The sequence below is a fragment of the Harmonia axyridis genome, chromosome 3 (assembly GCF_914767665.1).
Source record: "Harmonia axyridis chromosome 3, icHarAxyr1.1, whole genome shotgun sequence".
In the NCBI taxonomy this organism is placed as follows: domain Eukaryota; kingdom Metazoa; phylum Arthropoda; class Insecta; order Coleoptera; family Coccinellidae; genus Harmonia; species Harmonia axyridis.
The window spans coordinates 45,582,753-45,605,175 of NC_059503.1; the positions used below are offsets into that span (position 1 = coordinate 45,582,753).

The window sequence follows — 22,423 nt, forward strand, 5'->3', positions numbered from 1 at the left end:
ATCGTTATATCTCCTAAACTATTCGTCGCAGACCCCTCATATAAAAACTTTCGTGATCTACGTGAACAGATCAATAGAAAAAGAGGTATATTATCACCAAGAAGGAACTTTTAATTTTTTACAATTTTTTAAGGTCCGGGGTAAGGAAAATTCGAGAAAATTCAATCTCTCTACAAAAATCGTTATATCTCCTAAACTATTCGTCGCAGACCCCTCAAATAAAAACTTTCGTGATCTACGTGAACAGATCAATAGAAAAAGAGGTGTTTTATTTCCAAGAAAGATCTTTTGATTTTTTACAATTTTTCAAGGTCCGGGTTAAGGAAAATTCGAGAAAATTCAATCTCTCTATAAAAATCGTTATATCTCCTAAACTATTCGTCGCAGACTGCTCAAATAAAAACTTTCGTGATCTACATGACCAGATCAATAGAAAAAGAGGTATATTATTACCAAGAAGGAACTTTCAATTTTTTACAATTTTTTAAGGTCCGGGGTAAGAAAAATTCGAGAAAATTTTTCGACTCAAATATTGTCAGGCGAGAGTGGGATTCGAATAACCATGAACTGCCAATACCAACTCTGCTCACCGATTTTCCGTAGTCCCCATAGTTTAGGAGAAATTTGAAGTCGAAATTTTTGGAAAAAACCGTAAAAATTCAATCTCTCTATAAAAATCGTTATATCTCCTAAACTATTCGTCGCAGACCCCTCATATAAAAACTTTCGTGATCTACGTGAACACATCAATAGAAAAAGAGGTATATTATCACCAAGAAGGAACTTTTAAATTTTTACAATTTTTTAAGGTCCGGGGTAAGGAAAATTCGAGAAAATTCAATCTCTCTACAAAAATCGTTATATCTCCTAAACTTTTCGTCGCAGACCCCTCAAATAAAAACTTTCGTGATCTTCGTGAACAGATCAATAGAAAAAGAGGTATTTTATTACCAAGAAAGATCTTTTAATTTTTTACAATTTTTCAAGGTCCGGGGTAAGGAAAATTCGAGAAAATTCAATCTCTCTATAAAAATCGTTATATCTCCTAAACTATTCGTCGCAGACTACTCAAATAAAAACTTTCGTGATCTTCATGACCAGATCAATAGAAAAAGAGGTATATTATTACCAAGAAGGAACTTTTGATTTTTTACAATTTTTTAAGGTCCGGGGTAAGGAAAATTCGAGAAAATTCGAGAAGATTTTTCGACTCAAATATTATCATTCGTGAGTGGAATTCGAATAATCATGAACTGCCAATACCAACTCTGCTGACCAATTTTCCGTAGTCCCCATAGTTTAGGAGAAATTCGAAGTCGAAATTTTTGGAAAAAACCGTAAAAATTCAATCTCTCTATAAAAATCGTTATATCTCTTAAACTATTCGTCGCAGACCCCTCATATAAAAACTTTCGTGGTCTACGTGAACAGATCGATAGAAAAAGAGGTATAATATCACCAAGAAGGAACTTTTAATTTTTTACAATTTTTTAAGGTCCGGGGTAAGGAAAATTCGAGAAAATCTCTCTACAAAAATCGTTATATCTCTTAAACTATTCGTCGCAGACCCCTCAAATAAAAACTTTCGTGATCTTCGTGAACTACGTGAACAGATCAATAGAAAAAGAGGTATATTATCACCAAGAAGGAACTTTTAATTTTTTACAATTTTTTAAGGTCCGGGGTAAGGAAAATTTGAGAAAATTCAATCTCTCTACAAAAATCGTTATATCTCCTAAACTATTCGTCGCAGACCCCTCAAATAAAAACTTTCGTGATCTACGTGAACAGATCAATAGAAAAAGAGGTATTTTATCACCAAGAAGGAACTTTTAATTTTTTACAATTTTTCAAGGTCCGGGGTAAGGAAAATTCGAGAAAATTCGAGAAGATTTTTCGACTCAAATATTATCATTCGTGAGTGGAATTCGAATAATCATGAACTGCCAATACCAACTCTGCTGACCAATTTTCCGTAGTCCCCATAGTTTAGGAGAAATTCGAAGTCGAAATTTTTGGAAAAAACCGTAAAAATTCAATCTCTCTATAAAAATCGTTATATCTCCTAAACTTTTCGTTGCAGACCCCTCAAATAAAAACTTTCGTGATCTACGTGAACAGATCAATAGAAAAAGAGGTATTTTATTACCAAGAAAGATCTTTTAATTTTTTACAATTTTTCAAGGTCCGGGGTAAGGAAAATTCGAGAAAATTCAATCTCTCTATAAAAATCGTTATATCTCCTAAACTATTCGTCGCAGACTCCTCAAATAAAAACTTTCGTGATCTTCATGACCAGATCAATAGAAAAAGAGGTATAATATCACCAAGAAGGAACTTTTAATTTTTTACAATTTTTTAAGGTCCGGGGTAAGGAAAATTCGAGAAAATCTCTCTACAAAAATCGTTATATCTCTTAAACTATTCGTCGCAGACCCCTCAAATAAAAACTTTCGTGATCTTCGTGAACTACGTGAACAGATCAATAGAAAAAGAGGTATATTATCATCAAGAAGGAACTTTTAATTTTTTACAATTTTTTAAGGTCCGGGGTAAGGAAAATTCGAGAAAATTCAATCTCTCTACAAAAATCGTTATATCTCCTAAACTATTCGTCGCAGACTCCTCAAATAAAAACTTTCGTGATCTTCATGACCAGATCAATAGAAAAAGAGGTATATTATTACCAAGAAGGAACTTTTAATTTTTTACAATTTTTTAAGGTCCGGGGTAAGGAAAATTCGAGAAAATTCGAGAAAATTTTTCGACTCAAATATTGTCAGGCGAGAGTGGGATTCGAATAACCATGAACTGCCAATACCAACTCTGCTTACCGATTTTCCGTAGTCCCCATAGTTTAGGAGAAATTTGAATTCGAAATTTTTGGAAAAAACCGTAAAAATTCAATCTCTCTACAAAAATCGTTATATCTCCTAAACTATTCGTCGCAAACCCCTCAAATAAAAACTTTCGTGATCTACGTGACCAGATCAATAGAAAAAGAGGTATATTATTACCAAGAAGGAACTTTTAATTTTTTACAATTTTTCAAGGTCCGGGGTAAGGAAAATTCGAAAAAATTCAATCTCTCTACAAAAATCGTTAGATCTCCTAAACTATTCGTCGCAGACCCCTCAAATAAAAACTTTCGTGATCTACGTGAACAGATCAATAGAAAAAGAGGTATTTTATTACCAAGAAAGATCTTTAAATTTTTTACAATTTTTCAAGGTCCGGGGTAAGGAAAATTCGAGAAAATTCAATCTCTCTATAAAAATCGTTATATCTCCTAAACTATTCGTCGCAGACTCCTCAAATAAAAACTTTCGTGATCTTCATGACCAGATCAATAGAAAAAGAGGTATATTATTACCAAGAAGGAACTTTTAATTTTTTACAATTTTTTAAGGTCCGGGGTAAGGAAAATTCGAGAAAATTCGAGAAAATTTTTCGACTCAAATATTGTCAGGCGAGAGTGGGATTCGAATAACCATGAACTGCCAATACCAACTCTGCTTACCGATTTTCCGTAGTCCCCATAGTTTAGGAGAAATTTGAATTCGAAATTTTTGGAAAAAACCGTAAAAATTCAATCTCTCTACAAAAATCGTTATATCTCCTAAACTATTCGTCGCAAACCCCTCAAATAAAAACTTTCGTGATCTACGTGACCAGATCAATAGAAAAAGAGGTATATTATTACCAAGAAGGAACTTTTAATTTTTTACAATTTTTCAAGGTCCGGGGTAAGGAAAATTCGAAAAAATTCAATCTCTCTACAAAAATCGTTAGATCTCCTAAACTATTCGTCGCAGACCCCTCAAATAAAAACTTTCGTGATCTACGTGAACAGATCAATAGAAAAAGAGGTATTTTATTACCAAGAAAGATCTTTTAATTTTTTACAATTTTTCAAGGTCCGGGGTAAGGAAAATTCGAGAAAATTCAATCTCTCTATAAAAATCGTTATATCTCCTAAACTATTCGTCGCAGACTCCTCAAATAAAAACTTTCGTGATCTACATGACCAGATCAATAGAAAAAGAGGTATATTATTACCAAGAAGGAACTTTTGATTTTTTACAATTTTTTAAGGTCCGGGGTAAGGAAAATTCGAGAAAATTCGACAAAATTTTTCGACTCAAATATTGTCAGGCGAGAGTGGGATTCGAATAACCATGAACTGCCAATACCAACTCTGCTTACCGATTTTCCGTAGTCCCCATAGTTTAGGAGAAATTTGAATTCGAAATTTTTGGAAAAAACCGTAAAAATTCAATCTCTCTACAAAAATCGTTATATCTCCTAAACTATTCGTCGCAAACCCCTCAAATAAAATTTTTCGTGATCTACGTGACCAGATCAATAGAAAAAGAGGTATATTATTACCAAGAAGGAACTTTTAATTTTTTACAATTTTTTAAGGTCCGGGGTAAGGAAAATTCGAGAAAATTCTTCGACTCAAATATTGTCATTCGTGAGTGGAATTCGAATAATCATGAACTGCCAATACCAACTCTGCTTACCTATTTTCCGTAGTCCCCATAGTTTAGGAGAAATTTGAAGTCGAAATTTTTGGAAAAAACCGTAAAAATTCAATCTCTCTACAAAAATCGTTATATCTCCTAAACTATTCGTCGCAAACCCCTCAAATAAAAACTTTCGTGATCTACGTGACCAGATCAATAGAAAAAGAGGTATATTATTACCAAGAAGGAACTTTTAATTTTTTACAATTTTTTAAGGTCCGGGGTAAGGAAAATTCGAGAAAATTCAATCTCTCTATAAAAATCGTAATATCTCCTAAACTTTTCGTCGCAGACCCCTCAAATAAAAACTTTCGTGATCTACGTGAACAGATCAATAGAAAAAGAGGTATTTTATTACCAAGAAAGATCTTTTGATTTTTTACAATTTTTCAAGGTCCGGGGTAAGGAAAATTCGAGAAAATTCAATCTCTCTACAAAAATCGTTATATCTCCTAAACTATTCGTCGCAAACCCCTCAAATAAAATTTTTCGTGATCTACGTGACCAGATCAATAGAAAAAGAGGTATATTATTACCAAGAAGGAACTTTTAATTTTTTACAATTTTTCAAGGTCCGGGGTAAGGAAAATTCGAGAAAATTCAATCTCTCTACAAAAATCGTTATATCTCCTAAACTATTCGTCGCAGACCCCTCAAATAAAAATTTTCGTGATCTTCGTGAACTACGTGAACAGATCAATAGAAAAATAGGTATATTATCACCAAGAAGGAACTTTCAATTTTTTACAATTTTTTAAGGTCCGGGGTAAGGAAAATTCGAGAAAATTCAATCTCTCTACAAAAATCGTTATATCTCCTAAACTATTCGTCGCAGACCCCTCAAATAAAAACTTTCGTGATCTACGTGAACAGATCAATAGAAAAAGAGGTATTTTATTACCAAGAAAGATCTTTTGATTTTTTACAATTTTTCAAGGTCCGGGGTAAGGAAAATTCGAGAAAATTCAATCTCTCTATAAAAATCGTTATATCTCCTAAACTATTCGTCGCGGACTGCTCAAATAAAAACTTTCGTGATCTACATGATCAGATCAATAGAAAAAGAGGTATATTATTACCAAGAAGGAACTTTCAATTTTTTACAATTTTTTAAGGTCCGGGGTAAGAAAAATTCGAGAAAATTCGAGAAAATTTTTCGACTCAAATATTGTCAGGCGAGAGTGGGATTCGAATAACCATGAACTGCCAATACCAACTCTGCTCACCGATTTTCCGTAGTCCCCATAGTTCAGGAGGAATTTGAATTCGAAATTTTTGGAAAAAACCGTAAAAATTCAATCTCTCTACAAAAATCGTTATATCTCCTAAACTATTCGTTGCAAACCCCTCAAATAAAAACTTTCGTGATCTACGTGACCAGATCAATAGAAAAAGAGGTATATTATTACCAAGAAAGATCTTTTGATTTTTCACAATTTTTCAAGGTCCGGGGTAAGGAAAATTCGAGAAAATTTTTCGACTCAAATATTGTCAGGCAAGAGTGGGATTCGAATAACCATGAACTGCCAATACCAACTCTGCTTACCGATTTTTCATAGTCCCCATAGTTTAGGAGAAATTTGAATTCGAAATTTTTGGAAAAAACCGTAAAAATTCAATCTCTCTACAAAAATCGTTATATCTCCTAAACTATTCGTCGCAAACCCCTCAAATAAAAACTTTCGTGATCTACGTGACCAGATCAATAGAAAATGAGGTATATTATCACCAAGAAGAAACTTTTAATTTTTTACAATTTTTTAAGGTCCGGGGTAAGGAAAATTCGAGAAAATTCAATCTCTCTACAAAAATCGTTGTATCTCCTAAACTATTCGTCGCAGACCCCTCAAATAAAAACTTTCGTGATCTACGTGAACAGATCAATAGAAAAAGATGTAATTTATTACCGAGAAAGATCTTTTAATTCTTTACAATTTTTCAAGGTCCGGGGTAAGGAAAATTCGAGAAAATTCAATCTCTCTATAAAAATCGTTATATCTCCTAAACTATTCGTCGCAGACTCCTCAAATAAAAACTTTCGTGATCTACATGACCAGATCAAAAGAAAAAGAGGTATATTAATACCAAGAAGGAACTTTCAATTTTTTACAATTTTTCAAGGTCCGGCGTAAGAAAAATTCGAGAAAATTCGAGAAAATTTGTCGACTCATATATTGTCAGGCGAGAGTGGGATTCGAATAACCATGAACTGCCAATACCAACTCTGCTTACCGATTTTCCGTAGTCCCCATAGTTTAGGAGAAATTTGAATTCGAAATTTTTGGAAAAAACCGTAAAAATTCAATCTCTCTACAAAAATCGTTATATCTCCTAAACTATTCGTCGCAAACCCCTCAAATGAAAACTTTCGTGATCTACGTGACCAGATCAATAGAAAAAAAGGTATATTATTACCAAGAAGGAACTTTTAATTTTTTACAATTTTTCAAGGTCCGGGGTAAGAAAAATTCGAGAAAATTCTTCGACTCAAATATTGTCATTCGTGAGTGGAATTCGAATAATCATGAACTGCCAATACCAACTCTGCTTACCGATTTTCCGTAGTCCCCATAGTTTAGGAGAAATTTGAAGTCGAAATTTTTGGAAAAAACCGTAAAAATTCAATCTCCCTACAAAAATCGTTATATCTCCTAAACTATTCGTCGCGAACCCCTCAAATAAAAACTTTCGTGATCTACGTGACCAGATCAATAGAAAAAGAGGTATATTATTACCAAGAAAGAACTTTTAATTTTTCACAATTTTTTAAGGTCCGGGGTAAGGAAAATTCGAGAAAATTCAATCTCTCTACAAAAATCGTTATATCTCCTAAACTATTCGTCGCAGACCCCTCAAATAAAAACTTTCGTGATCTTCGTGAACAGATCAATAGAAAAAAAGGTATATTATTACCAAGAAGGAACTTTTAATTTTTTAAGGTCCGGGGTAAGGTAAATTCGAGAAAATTCGAGAAAATTTTTCGACTCAAATATTGTCAGGCGAGAGTGGGATTCGAATAACCATGAACTGCCAATACCAACTCTGCTTACCGATTTTCCGTAGTCCCCATAGTTTAGGAGAAATTTGAATTCGAAATTTTTGGAAAAAACCGTGAAAATTCAATCTCTCTACAAAAATCGTTATATCTCCTAAACTATTCGTCGCAAACCCCTCAAATAAAAACTTTCGTGATCTACGTGACCAGATCAATAGAAAAAGAGGTATATTATTACCAAGAAAGAACTTTTAATTTTTACAATTTTTTAAGGTCCGGGGTAAGGAAAATTCGAGAAAATTCAATCTCTCTACAAAAATCGTTATATCTCCTAAACTATTCGTCGCAGACCCCTCAAATAAAAACTTTCGTGATCTTCGTGAACAGATAAATAGAAAAAGAGGTATTTTATTATCAAGAAAGATCATTTAATTTTTTTCAATTTTTCAAGGTCCGGGGTAAGGAAAATTCGAGAAAATTCAATCTCTCTATAAAAATCGTTATATCTCCTAAACTATTCGTCGCAGACTCCTCAAATAAAAACTTTCGTGATCTACATGACCAGATCAATAGAAAAAGAGGTATATTATTACCAAGAAGGAACTTTTAATTTTTTACAATTTTTCAAGGTCCGGGGTAAGGAAAATTCGAGAAAATTTTTCGACTCAAATATTGTCAGGCGAGAGTGGGATTCGAATAACCATGAACTGCCAATACCAACTCTGATTACCGATTTTCCGTAGTCCCCATGGTTTAGGAGAAATTTTTTTTTTTTTTTTTTTTTTTATTTCGAATTAACGTGTCTCGACATCGAGGTCATTGACACGAGGTACAGTACACATTAACTTATTCTAAATATAAATCTAAGTATTCGAAGCTTAAAGAACTAAAATTTGAGAATATATCATACAAGTTCATATATTATTGTAAAGTTGACATTCTTTGAGGAATTTAAGAGCTAATTCAGTTTGTTTTTGAGAATTGAGGATATTTCCAAGATTCTCTCTCAGCCCAAGTCGACGTCGGTCATTTCCGTAATATGGGCAGATGGATAGTAGGTGTTCAACAGTTAGACGAGTATTGTGACAGTGTTCGCATTTGGGTTGATTTTCTGAAGACATCAGATAGTTGTGAGTTAGCTTGGTGTGACCTATTCGAAGTCTTCTTACTACGGTTTTGTCTTTTCTGCCCAAACTAATTTGTGGTGAATTATGTATTTTGGGTTGTATCATATGCAGTCCAGTGCTAGCTCCTTCCCATTGGACTTGCCATTCCTGTAAGGATCTCAGCTTTATGGCATTTTTGAGGTCTGTATGAAGTTGGATTTGGGTCACAGGAAGTTCGGAAGTTCGTGCTTGATTTGCGGCCTGATCTGCAGCTTCGTTTCCTGTTATACCAATATGTGATGGGATCCAGATTATAGTGGTGGAAATATTCTCCTTCGCTTTAAGGGTATGGCATCGTTCTAGAATTTGCTGTACCAGAGGGTTCTTCGAGTAAATGTTGTCTATGGATTCAATTGAAGATAAAGAGTCTGTGAGTATTGCGAGCTTTTGACCTGGGATAAAAGAACTGCAAAGAGATTTATAAATTGCAAAGAGTTCACCAGTGTGGATGCTGCAGATGGATGGGAGTTTGTAGGACACTGGGGCATTCGATTTATTGATGATCGAGCATGCTATTCCCTGCTCATCTTTGGAGGCGTCGGTGTATAGTTCTTCGTCAAACTTTTCATGCCCAAGTAGTTCAAATAAGTGTTGCTTAAGAATTGTTCCCAAAGTTTCTAGTTTGATGTGTCTATGCAGAGAGGTATTTAGCCTTGGGTGGTGTCTAGACCATGGGGTGTGTTTCGGGAACGTAATGGGGGATGTCAAGGTAACATCTATAGGCCTCAAGTTTTGCTTTGCGATTTGTGGAATTGAGAGCAAGGTCATGGGTTTCATAGTAGGCGGCTCTTGTGAAGTTTCAAGCAGGTGTCGCACTGGGTGATTCGGAAGAGCAGACACTTTCGATATGTAAGTAAGGAGAGTTTGCTGTCGACGAAAGTTGAGCGGAAGTTCTTGTGCTTCAACGTGTAAACTTATTGATGGGCTGGATCTGAATGCTCCAAGGGAGAGACGCAGAGCAGTGTTGGGTATGCTGTTGAGCAATTTTAAATTTGATTTGCTAGATGTGGAATAAAGCATACTGCCGTAGTCAAGTCTTGAACGAATGAGTGATCTGTAGATTTTGAGTAGTATTTCTTCGTCACAGCCCCAGTGATGGTGAGACAATGTTCGTAGAATGTTCATGGTATTCATACAGGAGCCTTTGATTTTCTTGATATGAAGTGACCACGTTAGTTTCTGGTCAAATGTCATTCCGAGATAGTCTAGGTGATCAACGAGTTCTATGGGTGCATCGTATATCGTTAATTGTGGTAGGACTGTAGGTTGTCTTCTAGTAAACTTGATTAGTTTAGATTTAGAAGGAGAGAAATTGAATCCTATTGTCTTAGCCCATGTGGTGATGCTATTCAGAGCCCGTTGCAAAAGTTTACATGTACTTTTGGTACTTTTGCCCGAGCAGAAGAGAAGCAGGTCATCGGCGTATAAAATGAATTTGATTGGGGCCTCAATAACGGTACAGATATCATTGATGGCTAGTATAAATAGCGTTGTGCTCAACACTGAGCCTTGCGGAATGCCGTTATGGGTGACAAAAGAGTCGGAGGACTTGCCATTTACTAACACCTTGAAACTTCTATCGGTCAGAAAGTTCTCCAGAAAACAGTAAACATTTCCGTCAAGTTTGATATCATGTAGTTTGTTCAAAATCGCTTCTCGACTTGTAGTGTCAAAGGCACTATCGATGTCTATTAATGCAGCTATAAGGTCTTGTTGGTTTGCAAATGCGTGAGCTATTTCTGTTTGAAGTATGACGAGGTTATCTGTTGTGCTGCGGTTTTGTCTGAAGCCTGATTGGGCGGGATGTAAGAGATTGCATTTTTCCAGATACCAAATCAGTCTCCTATTGACCATCTTCTCAAGAACTTTGCACAGTGTACAGGTCAATGAAATTGGTCGGAATACATTAGGAGTGGGTTTTGATTTGCCTGGTTTTTTAATTGGTATGATGTGTGATTGTTGCCACTGTTTGGGGAATTGATGACTTGTCCAGATATTATTGTACAATTTCAGTAGTTTTGGCAGTGTCTCATCCTTCAGTTTTTTTAGGAAGATCATTGGAATTTCGTCCGGGCCTGCTGCAGTGTTCCTCATAGAGGAAAGGGCTAATTTAAGTTCTTGTAAGGTGAAGGGATGATTGATAGTCTTTTCAGTTTGTCCTATATTCATCGCTTGTTTCTTGGGGCGTTGTGGAATATCTTGATTAACTGTTTTTTCAAAATAATGTTTCGCCAACGTATTTGCTATGTCTTGACTCTTAGTGATGGGTTCGTCTTTCTCGTCAAGGATGGAAGGAATGTTGTAGGTTGTATTCTGACCTTTTATTTGTTTTATTTTGGTCCAAACTTGAGCAGGTGTTGTATTCGGAGAGATTGAGGATACAAAATTCATCCAAGATTTTCGTTTGCTTTCCTTAAGAATTCTTCTAGAGACTGCCTTGAGTTTTTTGAAATTTACCAAGTCTTCTTGATGTTGTGTTCTTCTGTAACGGTTCAGTGCACTTTTACATTGTTTTACGGCGAGTTTGCACGCTTCATTCCACCATGGGACCATCTTCTTGTTTGTTTTTATTGTGATTCGTCCGATATGTTTTTCCGCTGCTGAGATTAAGATGTTTGTGAATTGGTGGACAGCTTGATTTATGTTATTCATGAATTCTGCAGCTGTAACTTGAGAGTTCACCTCTTCCGCGTAGGAATCCCAGTCAGCACTGGTCATTCTCCACTTTATAACGTTATCTGAGGGGTTGGAAATGCTATCTGTTATAACAATGGGAAAATGATCGCTATCATATAGACTGTCCAGAGTGGTCCAGGAGAGATGAGTCGCTGTAGTAGGATCACACAAAGAGAGGTCAATAGATGAAAATTTCCCGGTTGATACATCGAAATATGTGTTTTCTCCCGTATTAAGTATGTTGAGGTCGAGATCTGATATCACATCTGCAACCACTCTTCCTTTACCAAATGTTGTTTCTGAGCCCCATGCCGTATTGTGAGCATTGAAGTCGCCTACCATGATGAAAGGGGTAGGCAATTGGTTCACGAGATCTGTTAGTTCGGAGTAAGAGAGGTTGTGATTCGGCGGAATATAAACGTTGCAAACAGTAATTTTTTTGGGACACCAGGTAGTGACGGCTACGGCCTCGAGAGGGGTATGTAGGTTGATTTCTCTGTGGTAAATTTCTGTTGAGATGAATATAGTTGCACCACCGCTAGCTCTGGTGTTTGTTCTTCTGATGAAGTGATGACCTGAATAGTTTTTTAGGTACGGATTATGACTGGTTTTGAAATTCGTCTCTTGCAGGCATAGAATGTCAGGAAGAGTATCGGAGATAAGTTGTTGAATCCGTTCTAGTCGTGGGTAAAACCCTTTGCAATTCCATTGTATTAATTTGAAGGTGGATGGTTATTATTGTGTAGATATTTGGGAAGAACTGTCAGAAGGGTCGTCGTCTTCTGTAGTTATGTCAAGGCTATTGAGACTTTCAACTTCAATCTCTTCATCCTTAAGTTTTTCTTTGATTTTCTTTGAAATTCTGGTGATTCTGTTTTTGCTTGCTCTTTCTACGTATGGGTAAATATTATGTAGGTCCTGTAGTAGTGCTTTTACATTCGTTGTGAATTTTTCAGCTTCGTTATAGGGTGAAGGGCATCCATAAGAATTTTCAAGAAACGCAATTAGGTTATCATAGGGTATATGGAAGGATTCTGGGTTTTCTTGATAAGCAGTTGAAATTGCAGTTTTGGTGGAGTCGCTCAGGGCGTGGTCCTCAGGTACCTCTATTTTGCGCTTCTTCCTGACTCTTTTGTTATCGGGAATCCTTTTCGTTGGAGTTTGTGGGGGCGGCATGTAATTCTCACTTACAGGGTCAGACCCGGTGGTAGGTTCTTGTTGACTGGTTTGATCACTAGATGACAGGATCTCTGAGAGTCCTCTCTTGGGAGCAGGAATCTCACCCGCTTGTGGTATCGTAGAGGACGGATGATGAGCTTGAACATAGTTTGTTGGGGCTTGTGTTTGTGGTTGGGTGTTATGTACTTGAACTGTTTGAGGGTTAGGGCAGGTTGATGCTACGTGGCCAGTTTGGCGGCAAATAAAGCACTCCATTTTGTCTGTTGAAAGGAAAATCCTATATTCGTTACCGTCGTATTGGACTAAGGTGGATGTTTGTAGTTCGTAATTCTCGTTAGGGGGGAAAATATATACTTGTCTTCGGAAACTGAGTATATGGGAGTACTCATCTCCAGGTATACCAGCTTTCAAGAATGAAACGGGGGAAGCCAATTGTAGTCCGATGTCAGTTAAGACTTCTGTTACGAGATCGTGTGGGATGCATGGTGAAATATTCGAAATCACAATCCTCTTTGTTGGTGAAACTAGCCTTCTTACATTCAAATTTGTGTCACCTATAGTCACAGTTGGGTGGGTTTTGATAAGTTGGTCTACTAGTTCTATATTGGCTAGGTATACGCAGATCCTGTTGTTAGATATTCTGGAAGCGAAACAGATATTTTTCGGTTGGATAATGTTACCTATAGCCTGGACGTAGTCGAATAGTTTCAGGTTGTCCTCCGCATGTAGCACTATAGCTTGTTCTCTTTTAGGAAAATTGATTTTTGGAATTGTTTTAGCAGCAGTTACGTAGGATTGGGAGCTCATTGTATGTTCAGTGTTTTTCGACATTGTTGTATTGTGTTCAGTAGGGTTCTTGGATGCCATGCTTAACACCCTTGTACTCAAGAGTGTTCGGTTTGAAGTTTGTATTTAGGTGTTAACTATCAGCGTATATGTAGTTTTATATACATCATAATGTATTATTGGTTGCCTATTAATAGGCAGTGAATAATCCGTTTATACTATCAGCCGTGTGTATATGCTGACAGAATAAAGTGGGAAAAAACTCGTTTGTTTACAAACGAAGTCGGGGTAGAAAAAGTCTCTCAAATTTTTGATAAGTAACTCAAAGTGAGTACCACTTACGTATACTATTATAGCACACTCGTTGATAACCACTTATTTCGTAATTAGGTACATTCAATTGGTAGCCACCAAAGAACGATGCAAACACCGTGGGTGTAGACTCGCGAATCAGGAGAAATTTGAATTCGAAATTTTTGGGAAAAACCGTAAAAATTCAATCTCTCTACAAAAATCGTTATATCTCCTAAACTATTCGTCGCAAACCCCTCAAATAAAAACTTTCGTGATGTACGTGACCAGATCAATAGAAAAAGAGGTTAATTATAACCTAGAAGGAACTTTTAATTTTTTACAATTTTTTAAGGTCCGGAGTAAGGAAAATTCGAGAAAATTCGAGAAAATTCTTCGACTCAAATATTGTCATACGTGAGTGGAATTCGAATAATCATGAACTGCCAATACCCACTCTGCTCACCGATTTTCCGTAGTCCCCATAGTTTAGGAGAAATTTGAAGTCGAAATTTTTGGAAAAAACCGTAAAAATTCAATCTCTATAAAAATCGTTATATCTCCTAAACTATTCGTCGCAGACCCCTCATATAAAAACTTTCGTGGTCTACGTGAACAGATCGATAGAAAAAGAGGTATAATATCACCAAGAAGGAACTCTTAATTTTTTACAATTTTTTAAGGTCCGGGGTAAGAAAAATTCGAGAAAATTCAATCTCTCTATAAAAATCGTTATATCTCCTAAACTATTCGTCGCAGACCCCTCATATAAAAACTTTCGTGGTCTACGTGAACAGATCAATAGAAAAAGAGGTATTTTATCACCAAGAAGGAACTTTTAATTTTTTACAATTTTTTAAGGTCCGGGGTAAGGAAAATTCGAGTAAATTCAATCTCTCTACAAAAATCGTTATATCTCCTAAACTATTCGTCGCAGACCCCTCAAATAAAAACTTTCGTGATCTACGTGAACAGATCAATAGAAAAAGAGGTATTTTATTACCAAGAAAGATCTTTTGATTTTTTACAATTTTTCAAGGTCCGGGGTAAGGAAAATTCGAGAAAATTCAATCTCTCTACAAAAATCGTTATATCTCCTAAACTATTCGTCGCAGACCCCTCATATAAAAACTTTCGTGGTCTACGTGAACAGATCAATAGAAAAAGAGGTATATTATCACCAAGAAGGAACTTTTAATTTTTTACAATTTTTCAAGGTCCGGGGTAAGGAAAATTCGAGAAAATTCAATCTCTCTATAAAAATCGTTATATCTCCTGAACTATTCGTCGCAGACCCCTCATATAAAAACTTTCGTGAACTACATGACCAGATCAATAGAAAAAGAGGTATATTATTACCAAGAAGGAAATTTTAATTTTTTACAATTTTTTAAGGTCCTGGCTAAGGAAAATTCGAGAAAATTCGAGAAAATTTCTCGACTCAAATATTGTCAGGCGAGAGTGGGATTCGAATAACCATGAACTGCCAATACCAACTCTGCTTACCGATTTTCCGTAGTCCCCATAGTTAAGGAGAAATTTGAATTCGAAATTTTTGGAAAAAACCGTAAAAATTCAATCTCTCTACAAAAATCGTTATACCTCCTAAACTATTCGTCGCAAACCCCTCAAATAAAAACTTTCGTGATCTACGTGACCAGATCAATAGAAAAAGAGGTATATTATTACCAAGAAGGAACTTTTAATTTTTTACAATTTTTTAAGGTCCGGGGTAAGGAAAATTCGAGAAAATTCTTCGACTCAAATATTGTCATTCGTGAGTGGAATTCGAATAATCATGAACTGCCAATACCAACTCTGCTCACCGATTTTCCGTAGTCCCCATAGTTTAGGAGAAATTTGAAGTCGAAATTTTTGGAAAAAACCGTAAAAATTCAATCTCTATAAAAATCGTTATATCTCCTAAACTATTCGTCGCAGACCCCTCATATAAAAACTTTCGTGGTCTACGTGAACAGATCGATAGAAAAAGAGGTATAATATCACCAAGAAGGAACTCTTAATTTTTTACAATTTTTTAAGGTCCGGGGTAAGGAAAATTCGAGAAAATTCAATCTCTCTATAAAAATCGTTATATCTCCTAAACTATTCGTCGCAGACCCCTCATATAAAAACTTTCGTGGTCTACGTGAACAGATCAATAGAAAAAGAGGTATATTATCACCAAGAAGGAACTTTTAATTTTTTACAATTTTTTAAGGTCCGGGGTAAGGAAAATTCGAGAAAATTCAATCTCTCTACAAAAATCGTTATATCTCCTAAACTATTCGTCGCAGACCCCTCAAATAAAAACTTTCGTGATCTACGTGAACAGATCAATAGAAAAAGAGGTATTTTATTACCAAGAAAGATCTTTTGATTTTTTACAATTTTTCAAGGTCCGGGGTAAGGAAAATTCGAGAAAATTCAATCTCTCTATAAAAATCGTTATATCTCCTAAACTATTCGTCGCAGACTGCTCAAATAAAAACTTTCGTGATCTACATGACCAGATCAATAGAAAAAGAGGTATATTATTACCAAGAAGGAACTTTCAATTTTTTACAATTTTTTAAGGTCCGGGGTAAGAAAAATTCGAGAAAATTTTTCGACTCAAATATTGTCAGGCGAGAGTGGGATTCGAATAACCATGAACTGCCAATACCAACTCTGCTCACCGATTTTCCGTAGTCCCCATGGTTTAGGAGAAATTTGAATTCGAAATTTTTGGGAAAAACCGTAAAAATTCAATCTCTCTACAAAAATCGTTATATCTCCTAAACTATTCGTCGCAAACCCCTCAAATAAAAACTTTCGTGATGTACGTGACCAGATCAATAGAAAAAGAGGTTAATTATTACCTAGAAGGAACTTTTAATTTTTTACAATTTTTTAAGGTCCGGAGTAAGGAAAATTCGAGAAAATTCGAGAAAATTCTTCGACTCAAATATTGTCATTCGTGAGTGGAATTCGAATAATCATGAACTGCCAATACCAACTCTGCTCACCGATTTTCCGTAGTCCCCATAGGTTAGGAGAAATTTGAAGTCGAAATTTTTGGAAAAAACCGTAAAAATTCAATCTCTCTATAAAAATCGTTATATCTCCTAAACTATTCGTCGCAGACCCCTCATATAAAATCTTTCGTGATCTACGTGAACAGATCAATAGAAAAAGAGGTATATTATCACCAAGGAGGAACTTTTAATTTTTTACAATTTTTTAAGGTCCGGGGTAAGGAAAATTCGAGAAAATTCAATCTCTCTACAAAAATCGTTATATCTCCTAAACTATTCGTCGCAGACCCCTCAAATAAAAACTTTCGTGATCTTCGTGAACAGATCAATAGAAAAAGAGGTATTTTATTACCAAGAAAAATCTTTTAATTTTTCACAATTTTTCAAGGTCCGGGGTAAGGAAAATTCGAGAAAATTCAATCTCTCTATAAAAATCGTTATATCTCCTAAACTATTCGTCGCAGACTCCTCAAATAAAAACTTTCGTGAACTACATGACCAGATCAATAGAAAAAGAGGTATATTATTACCAAGAAGGAAATTTTAATTTTTTACAATTTTTTAAGGTCCGGGGTAAGGAAAATTCGAGAAAATTCGAGAAAATTTCTCGACTCAAATATTGTCAGGCGAGAGTGGGATTCGAATAACCATGAACTGCCAATACCAACTCTGCTTACCGATTTTCCGTAGTCCCCATAGTTAAGGAGAAATTTGAATTCGAAATTTTTGGAAAAAACCGTAAAAATTCAATCTCTCTACAAAAATCGTTATATCTCCTAAACTATTCGTCGCAAACCCCTCAAATAAAAACTTTCGTGATCTACGTGACCAGATCAATAGAAAAAGAGGTATATTATTACCAAGAAGGAACTTTTAATTTTTTACAATTTTTTAAGGTCCGGGGTAAGGAAAATTCGAGAAAATTCTTCGACTCAAATATTGTCATTCGTGAGTGGAATTCGAATAATCATGAACTGCCAATACCAACTCTGCTCACCGATTTTCCGTAGTCCCCATAGTTTAGGAGAAATTTGAAGTCGAAATTTTTGGAAAAAACCGTAAAAATTCAATCTCTATAAAAATCGTTATATCTCCTAAACTATTCGTCGCAGACCCCTCATATAAAAACTTTCGTGGTCTACGTGAACAGATCGATAGAAAAAGAGGTATAATATCACCAAGAAGGAACTTTTAATTTTTTACAATTTTTTAAGGTCCGGGGTAAGGAAAATTCGAGAAAATTCAATCTCTCTATAAAAATCGTTATATCTCCTAAACTATTCGTCGCAGACCCCTCATATAAAAACTTTCGTGGTCTACGTGAACAGATCAATAGAAAAAGAGGTATATTATCACCAAGAAGGAACTTTTAATTTTTTACAATTTTTTAAGGTCCGGGGTAAGGAAAATTCGAGAAAATTCAATCTCTCTACAAAAATCGTTATATCTCCTAAACTATTCGTCGCAGACCCCGCAAATAAAAACTTTCGTGATCTACGTGAACAGATCAATAGAAAAAGAGGTATTTTATTACCAAGAAAGATCTTTTGATTTTTTACAATTTTTCAAGGTCCGGGGTAAGGAAAATTCGAGAAAATTCAATCTCTCTATAAAAATCGTTATATCTCCTAAACTATTCGTCGCAGACTGCTCAAATAAAAACTTTCGTGATCTACATGACCAGATCAATAGAAAAAGAGGTATATTATTACCAAGAAGGAACTTTCAATTTTTTACAATTTTTTAAGGTCCGGGGTAAGAAAAATTAGAGAAAATTTTTCGACTCAAATATTGTCAGGCGAGAGTGGGATTCGAATAACCATGAACTGCCAATACCAACTCTGCTCACCGATTTTCCGTAGTCCCCATAGTTTAGGAGAAATTTGAAGTCGAAATTTTTGGAAAAAACCGTAAAAATTCAATCTCTCTATAAAAATCGTTATATCTCCTAAACTATTCGTCGCAGAGCCCTCATATAAAAACTTTCGTGATCTACGTGAACACATCAATAGAAAAAGAGGTATATTATCACCAAGAAGGAACTTTTAATTTTTTACAATTTTTTAAGGTCCGGGGTAAGGAAAATTCGAGAAAATTCAATCTCTCTACAAAAATCGTTATATCTCCTAAACTTTTCGTCGCAGACCCCTCAAATAAAAACTTTCGTGATCTTCGTGAACTACGTGAACAGATCAATAAAAAAAGAGGTATATTATCACCAAGAAGGAACTTTTAATTTTTTACAATTTTTTGAGGTCCGGGGTAAGGAAAATTCGAGAAAATTCAATCTCTCTACAAAAATCGTTATATCTCCTAAACTTTTCGTCGCAGACCCCTCAAATAAAAACTTTCGTGATCTACGTGAACAGATCAATAGAAAAAGAGGTATTTTATCACCAAGAAGGAACTTTTAATTTTTTACAATTTTTTAAGGTCCGTGGTAAGGAAAATTCGAGAAAATTCAATCTCTCTATAAAAATCGTTATATCTCCTAAACTATTCGTCGCAGACTCCTCAAATAAAAACTTTCGTGATCTTCATGACCAGATCAATAGAAAAAGAGGTATATTATTACCAAGAGGAAACTTTTAATTTTTTATTTAATTTTTTACAATTTTTTAAGGTCCGGGGTAAGGAAAATTCGAGAAAATTCGAGAAAATTTTTCGACTCAAATATTGTCATTCCTGAGTGGAATTCGAATAATCATGAACTGCCAATACCAACTCTGCTCACCGATTTTCCGTAGTCCCCATAGTTTAGGAGAAATTTGAAGTCGAAATTTTTGGAAAAAACCGTAAAAATTCAATCTCTCTATAAAAATCGTTATATCTCCTAAACTATTCGTCGCAGACCCCTCATATAAAAACTTTCGTGGTCTACGTGAACAGATCGATAGAAAAAGAGGTATAATATCACCAAGAAGAAACTTTTAATTTTTTACAATTTTTCAAGGTCCGGGGTAAGGAAAATTCGAGAAAATTCAATCTCTCTACAAAAATCGTTATATCTCCCAAACTTTTCGTCGCAGACCCCTCAAATAAAAACTTTCGTGATCTTCGTGAACAGATCAATAGAAAAAGAGGTATTTTATTACCAAGAAAGATCTTTTAATTTTTTACAATTTTTCAAGGTCCGGGGTAAGGAAAATTCGAGAAAATTCAATCTCTCTATAAAAATCGTTATATCTCCTAAACTATTCGTCGCAGACTCCTCAAATAAAAACTTTCGTGATCTACATGACCAGATCAATAGAAAAAGAGGTATATTATTACCAAGAAGGAACTTTTAATTTTTTACAATTTTTTAAGGTCCGGGGTGAGGAAAATTCGAGAAAATTCGAGAAAATTTTTCGACTCAAATATTGTCAGGCGAGAGTGCGATTCGAATAACCATGAACTGCCAATACCAACTCTGCTTACCGATTTTCCGTTGTCCCCATAGTTTAGGAGAAATTTGAATTCGAAATTTTTGGAAAAAACCGTAAAAATTCAATCTCTCTACAAAAATCGTTATATCTCCTAAACTATTCGTCGCAAACCCCTCAAATAAAAACTTTCGTGATCTACGTGACCAGATCGATAGAAAAAGAGGTATATTATTACCAAGAAGGAACTTTTAATTTTTTACAATTTTTCAAGGTCCGGGGTAAGAAGAATTCGAGAAAATTCTTCGACTCAAATATTGTCATTCGTGAGTGGAATTCGAATAATCATGAACTGCCAATACCAACTCTGCTCACCGATTTTCCGTAGTCCCCATAGTTTAGGAGAAATTTGAAGTCGAAATTTTTTGAAAAAACCGTAAAAATTCAATCTCTCTATAAAAATCGTTATATCTCCTAAACTATTCGTCGCAGACCCCTCATATAAAAACTTTCGTGATCTACGTGAACAGATCAATAGAAAAAGAGGTATATTATCACCAAGAAAGAACTTTTAATTTTTCACAATTTTTCAAGGTCCGGGGTAAGGAAAATTCGAGAAAATTCAATCTCTCTACAAAAATCGTTATATCTCCTAAACTATTCGTCGCAGACCCCTCAAATAAAAACTTTCGTGATCTTCGTGAAAAGATCAATAGAAAAAAAGGTATATTATTACCAAGAAGGAACTTTTAATTTTTTAAGGTCCGGGGTAATGTAAATTCGAGAAAATTCGAGAAAATTTTTCGACTCAAATATTGTCAGGCGAGAGTGGGATTCGAATAACCATGAACTGCCAATACCAACTCTGCTTACCGATTTTCCGTAGTCCCCATAGTTTAGGAGAAATTTGAATTCGAAATTTTTGGAAAAAACCGTGAAAATTCAATCTCTCTACAAAAATCGTTATATCTCCTAAACTATTCGTCGCAAACCCCTCAAATAAAAACTTTCGTGATCTACGTGACCAGATCAATAGAAAAAGAGGTATATTATTACCAAGAAAGAACTTTTAATTTTTACAATTTTTTAAGGTCCGGGGTAAGGAAAATTCGAGAAAATTCAATCTCTCTACAAAAATCGTTATATCTCCTAAACTATTCGTCGCAGACCCCTCAAATAAAAACTTTCGTGATCTTCGTGAACAGATCAATAGAAAAAGAGGTATTTTATTATCAAGAAAGATTTTTTAATTTTTTTCAATTTTTCAAGGTCCGGAGTAAGGAAAATTCGAGAAAATTCAATCTCTCTATAAAAATCGTTATATCTCCTAAACTATTCGTCGCAGACTCCTCAAATAAAAACTTTCGTGATCTACATGACCAGATCAATAGAAAAAGAGGTATATTATTACCAAGAAGGAACTTTTAATTTTTTACAATTTTTCAAGGTCCGGGGTAAGGAAAATTCGAGAAAATTTTTCGACTCAAATATTGTCAGGCGAGAGTGGGATTCGAATAACCATGAACTGCCAATACCAACTCTGATTACCGATTTTCCGTAGTCCCCATGGTTTAGGAGAAATTTGAATTCGAAATTTTTGGGAAAAACCGTAAAAATTCAATCTCTCTACAAAAATCGTTATATCTCCTAAACTATTCGTCGCAAACCCCTCAAATAAAAACTTTCGTGATGTACGTGACCAGATCAATAGAAAAAGAGGTTAATTATTACCTAGAAGGAACTTTTAATTTTTTACAATTTTTTAAGGTCCGGAGTAAGGAAAATTCGAGAAAATTCGAGAAAATTCTTCGACTCAAATATTGTCATTCGTGAGTGGAATTCGAATAATCATGAACTGCCAATACCAACTCTGCTCACCGATTTTCCGTAGTCCCCATAGGTTAGGAGAAATTTGAAGTCGAAATTTTTGGAAAAAACCGTAAAAATTCAATCTCTCTATAAAAATCGTTATATCTCCTAAACTATTCGTCGCAGACCCCTCATATAAAAACTTTCGTGATCTACGTGAACAGATCAATAGAAAAAGAGGTATATTATCACCAAGAAGGAACTTTTAATTTTTTACAATTTTTCAAGGTCCGGGGTAAGGAAAATTCGAGAAAATTCTTCGACTCAAATATTGTATATGGTATTTTATTACCAAGAAAAATCTTTTGATTTTTCACAATTTTTCAAGGTCCGGGGTAAGGAAAATTCGAGAAAATTCAATCTCTCTATAAAAATCGTTATATCTCCTAAACTATTCGTCGCAGACTCCTCAAATAAAAACTTTCGTGAACTACATGACCAGATCAATAGAAAAAGAGGTATATTATTACCAAGAAGGAAATTTTAATTTTTTACAATTTTTTAAGGTCCGGGGTAAGGAAAATTCGAGAAAATTCGAGAAAATTTCTCG

At 34.9% G+C, this 22,423-nt stretch overlaps 1 protein-coding gene across 1 annotated transcript; it reads right to left on the bottom strand.

The window, feature by feature from the left end:
* Nucleotides 1-12,386: 12,386 nt before the first annotated feature.
* Nucleotides 12,387-13,653, bottom strand: LOC123675527. Its single transcript, XM_045610892.1, has 2 exons — nt 12,900-13,653; nt 12,387-12,801 (listed from the first exon to the last, which is right to left on the bottom strand). Exons 1-2 carry the CDS (start codon nt 13,410-13,412, stop codon nt 12,748-12,750), a joined length of 567 nt encoding a protein of 188 aa, XP_045466848.1. The 5' UTR covers nt 13,413-13,653; the 3' UTR covers nt 12,387-12,747.
* Between the last annotated feature and the right edge of the window lie 8,770 nt (nt 13,654-22,423).